Source organism: Episyrphus balteatus, chromosome 1, assembly GCF_945859705.1.
Source record: "Episyrphus balteatus chromosome 1, idEpiBalt1.1, whole genome shotgun sequence".
Lineage (NCBI taxonomy): Eukaryota > Metazoa > Arthropoda > Insecta > Diptera > Syrphidae > Episyrphus > Episyrphus balteatus.
Genome location: NC_079134.1, coordinates 142,599,349 through 142,604,536, shown reverse-complemented (window position 1 = coordinate 142,604,536; position 5,188 = coordinate 142,599,349). Strand labels below are relative to the sequence as shown.

Below are 5,188 nucleotides of genomic sequence, written 5' to 3'. Positions count from 1 at the left end.
AATGTCAAATAGTCAAAACTGTAAGGAATTCGACGAATATTAAAAAAAATATTTAATACAGACATTTTGCATTGATTTTTTTAAAAGCAATACAATTTTTTTTAATGCTTAATAATATTTTTATTTGTAATAAAAATTTTAATATTTTTCGGTTGCAATAACATTTTTTTTTAAAGCAATTTGTTTTTATTTGCAATAAATTTTTTTTAATGCAAATATTTTTCAGTGTCAATAAAAACATTTTTTTCTTGCAATTTATTTCAGTTGCAATACATATTTTTTTCATGAAATTTTTTTTACTTGCAATAAATGATTTTTTTTTAAATTTCAAATGCATTTTTTTTAATTGATGTTTTTACAACCCTGAATAATAATAACATAGCTTTTACAATTTTGTAATTACAAGAAAACAAAACAAAATTTCTCGATTTATTCACAAATATTGTGAAAATAACTTGTAATTACAAATTTGTTAGTTGGTGAAATAGGGCCCTCCTCTCATTCCTTGTATTCAGCCCCACAAACTAATTTCAACTGCTATTTAAAAATATTAGTACTTTCCGGAAGTTATTCTCTAGTGGAAATTATTGGAAGCTAAACATTAAATAGTTAAGACAGCAACCATCAAATGGATTCAGCTAAACATGTAATATTGATTTTTTTCGGTTCGGTTCTTGTACAAGATACTGTATGTACATGGTTTTTGTATGTGATAGTCACATTGTGAATTGAATAGTGGAAGTGGTAAACGATGGTAAAAAGACATTTAAAGTGAATTATAATACACAAGTTATTTCCACTTTTTATTCTCTCCAAAAAATGTCTTTTCCATAGGGAAATTAAATGCATAAATATATATTTTCTGTTTCAGCCTGTGCAAAAAAACAAATAGTGAAGAAACAAACGATGTTGTCGAGGTTGGACTCGTATCTTTCATCTCAGGGAAAACTATCTAAGTGAAAAGAATTAGGTATAAATCTACAGAACTACAGACAGATCAATTAATCGAAAGTAAAGAACCGTTTGACTGTTCAAACAAATTGATAACAAATACATAAAAATGCAGAAAAACAGTACACAATAAATCTGCTACAAAACTTAATTCAATAAATAAAAAAAAAAAAAATCATTAAAACTTTTATATTTGTAGTTTTAGCAATCACTTAAATTAATTAAATAAAAATTGATTTAAATATAAACTATAATCAACTTTTGTTTGTGTTTTTTGTTTTATTTTATTTTGAAAAACTTTTATCTTTTGTACCAGAAATTGATTTTAAGAACAAAAATCTTCCGAATACGAACGTTTCCAAACATTCCTCCGAACATTTCCAAATATTTCCGAATATATCCTAACATTTGCGAACACTTCCACACATTTCCAAACATATTTGAACATATTCAGATATTTTCGAACATTTTCCATTATTTGGGAACACTTCTTGGCATTCTAAAATATTTCGGAGTATTTTAGAGCAAATCCAAACGTTTTTGAATATATCCGAACAATTCCGAACATTACGGAACACTTCTAAGCATTTACAAACATTTTCGAACATGTCCGAATATTCCCGAACATTTCCAAACATGTCCCAACATAACCAAACATTTCGAACATTTCCGAACAATTTAAAACACTTCCGAACATTCCCGAAATTTCGGAACATTTGCGAACAATTCCGCAAATTTCCAAACATTTTCGAACATGCCTACACATGTCCCATGAGACATGTCCCGTCCCGTGAGACGGGAGATATCTAATGGGACATGTCTCACGATACATGTCTCATGAGACATTTTCAAATAATTCTAATCCAAAATTAAGAATTTGAAAATTTATTTTTCAAAAACTTATAACTTTTTTTATCAACAGCAGTAATAAATGGACTTCCGACTTTATAAAGAAAATTTTTTTTTAATTGCCATTCTAATGCATAAATGGCATTGATAGAGACAGACTCTTCTGTAGTATGTGTTCTTAATTTTAACCCAACTTGCCATTTCTAAGTTTTCGTCCCAATATTATGCAAATTAACTTTTTCACTTTGAGCAAGTTGAGCAAGATTGTATCTAATAAAAATAGCAAAATATAAAAATAACAAGGAATACATACACAAAATACTACTTTATTTATTGATTTACTTGAAACAAAGTCAAAAAAACAATTCACAAATTCTTTGGTCTCAATTCATTTATAAAAGCAAAAAACGCATAAGCTCTCCTTAAAACCTGTTAAAAGATAAAAAAAAATATATTTATTAATATTGAAAAAAAAAAAAAATAATAATTTTAAACCCTGTTTCGACCAAAGCATTTTTTAAAAAGGACACTGCAATACAAGTACAGCGAAATCTATGAGAAAGACAAAAAAAAAAAAAAATTTGATCTAATTTCAGCTCTAGTCCAAACAGAAGCTCTATTAAGTTCATTTACATGACCAAATGTCTCCATTGAAAGTGGAATTAATTTCCCAGCATAAACATAACGTTCATTTTGTAAAACTGCCATTGACACTAAAATCATTACTTTAAAGCTCTTTGTAGCTTGATACCATTTTATGAAATACAATTCTGTATGAAGTTTAAGTCTCTGAAATAAGAAACCACATATGATTTGAAGGAATACAATTTTTCTTCTTATATGTAACTCAACATACTCGATCGACTAAATTCTGACCAAAATGACAATACATCCATAAAAGAAATGTTGAGGTTATAGTTGAAAAGACAATTCCAAAGAAATCTACATTATGAAATTCCATCCTTGCAATTACATACAATCCCAAGGACATAAAACCACATAGATAAACAATGTGTGTAAAAGTTGTCATTGCAAAAACATCTGATATTTTGTCTACAAAACTTTAAATGGGTGTAGTTTTTGCAGCAGTTAGGTAATTTGTGTTCATATTAATATTTTTTGAAGGCAAAAAATTACCTTGAGATTTCAATGACTTTTTCAATGGCATTTTTCAATTTCGCCTCTGACTTTTGATGGTCATCAATAACTTCATCAATTTCACGGATTTCTCGTGAAAGACTTTTGAAGGCTCCGGCAGAACTGCACAGAAATCCACAGTAAATCTATACAGGAAAAAATTTAATAATTTTTTTGGAAGAGTTTGACAGATTACAAAAAAATTGGTTCGCTGAAATAGTTCATGACTCTGTAGGGTACTATATATTTAATTTCATGAGATGTCTTACAGTCTATAACCAGGATGTAAGCAAGACACTTGCAAAAATACCTCATTTATCAAATTATAATAAGTAGTTTTGAAGTTATGATGAAACACACATCTCTAACAAAAAAATAAAAATTACTTACCGTATCAAAAGACACATTAGCACACGCAAGAACTAAACTAGATATCATTTGATAGACCAACATCAACTCAAAATTAGGACTTTTTTCCAAATTGAAAAACCACATCGATGGCTGGAAAAATAGTTTTCTTTCACCAAAAATCACTACGGGCGCCGACATCATAAACAACACCGAAATATTTGATAGACAGATGCCCAATAAAAATAATTTCTCATAGAGAGCTTGTGCCTTGTAGAAATAAGTTTTCTTTTCAAATTTTGACGATATCATCTCAAATAGTTGGATACACTTGATAATTTTGTCCTCGCTGTAAGTTATGGTAAATGTTTTTTGTATTGCCAATAAAATCACAAAAAAATACAAAATTCTTGTTATTTTAAAATCAGGACGATCCGATTGCAATGCTTCGATAACATCGACAAGTGATAAAATTAACATAAAACAGCCACATAATATAGTAGCCTATATGTAATAAGAAAGGGAAATTTATTTATTAATTTTTTTTTTTTTTCAAATTACAAACACTATAGAGATTTTTAAACTTACCCAATATTTACAAATTTGAGGGAAATTTTTCAAAGAATTTTCTCTTGACCATAGAAAGAAAAATTTGAAAATTGTTTGGGATTTTCCAAAGAAATTATTATTTTGTACCATCTTGGAGGGTTAACTTACTTTTGATTAAGTGTTGGATTAAGTGTTTGGAGAGGCATTTAAATACCACTCAAAAAGGATATTTTCTGACAATTGATTGGTGTTGTATAGTCTTTAATTAGTTGATTTTAGAAGGAAGTTCTTTAATGAATTTTGATGTGATTGACAGTTCTATTGGGATCTCTTTCCATGCTTTTTACTTAAACACATGGAAGTAAAAATGTATTATTAGAAGGTAACTGGAAAGACGAAAAAGGTATATTTGCAAAACTGTTGTACAATCAACTTTACCCACTCCATTTTTACATTGTAGCTACAGTTGAACCCTCTTTCTTTTCGTCAAAAGATAGAAGTTTGTTGAAAAACTAACTAACAAACAGACTGACAAACTGACAAGCTAACAAACTAACAAACTGACACACTGCGAACTGACAAACTGGCAAACTGACAAACTGGCAAACTGGCAGATTGACACACTAAAAAACTGACAAACTGACACACTGCGAATTGACAAACTGACAAACTGGCAAACTGACAAACTAAAACACTGTCAAACTAAAACACTGACAGATTGACACACTAAAAAACTGATACACAGCGAACTGACAAACTGGCAAACTGACAAACTGGCAAACTGACTAACTGATAACTGATAGACTTTGAGTAAGTTATCTGTTATTATATCAATTTTCGAAAGTTCTATTTGTTCAAAAACTACTCCTACGATTTTATCAAAATAAAATAAAATATAATTTTTTGTTATCGATTTCAGAATTTCTCGTTAACTTCAAAGCCGATTTAAGCCAATTTTTTATACAAAAAGTTAAAATTTTCAAAAACACATTTTTAGATTTCTAAAAAATTTTAAATTTTTGTTTTTTTTTTTTTTAATTAATTTTTTTTGGAAATTTCGTTTTTATGTGTTGTTGCACACAAAATCTAGAAGAACTTTTTAAATAATTGTTGTAACTATAGGTCTTAAACAGAAATAAACTAATACTATAAAAAATTAATTTTTAATTCTTCCCCATTTTTGACTAAATCAAAAAAAAAAAAACACATTTTTTAGAGATTTTACATGGTGCAGGTTTTCCTAAAGCCTGAACTACATAGAAACACAAAGTGAAAAAAAGTAAAAAAAAGTTACTTATTTTTCAAATAATTTAAATTTTTAAATGTCACATCAATGAATTTGTTTTTGTTATTT

The 5,188-nt window shown here is 28.0% G+C and overlaps 1 protein-coding gene across 1 annotated transcript; it reads right to left on the bottom strand.

The window, feature by feature from the left end:
- Positions 1–2,121: 2,121 nt before the first annotated feature.
- On the bottom strand, positions 2,122–3,693 carry LOC129907839 (odorant receptor 4-like). Its single transcript, XM_055984236.1, has 5 exons — positions 3,328–3,693; positions 2,938–3,083; positions 2,657–2,861; positions 2,434–2,589; positions 2,122–2,229 (listed from the first exon to the last, which is right to left on the bottom strand). Exons 1-5 carry the CDS (start codon positions 3,595–3,597, stop codon positions 2,167–2,169), a joined length of 840 nt encoding a protein of 279 aa, XP_055840211.1. The 5' UTR covers positions 3,598–3,693; the 3' UTR covers positions 2,122–2,166.
- Between the last annotated feature and the right edge of the window lie 1,495 nt (positions 3,694–5,188).

Excerpts from the sequence above, each read along its gene's own strand:
- LOC129907839 (XM_055984236.1), bottom strand. The coding sequence starts at position 3,597 with ATGATATCGTCAAAATTTGAAAAGAAAACTTATTTCTACAAGGCACAA. Across the intron at positions 3,084-3,327 it reads CTAATGTGTCTTTTGATACG|ATTTACTGTGGATTTCTGTG; the intron begins GTAAGTAATTTT and ends TTTCCTGTATAG. Across the intron at positions 2,862-2,937 it reads AAAGTCATTGAAATCTCAAG|TTTTGTAGACAAAATATCAG; the intron begins GTAATTTTTTGC and ends ACCCATTTAAAG.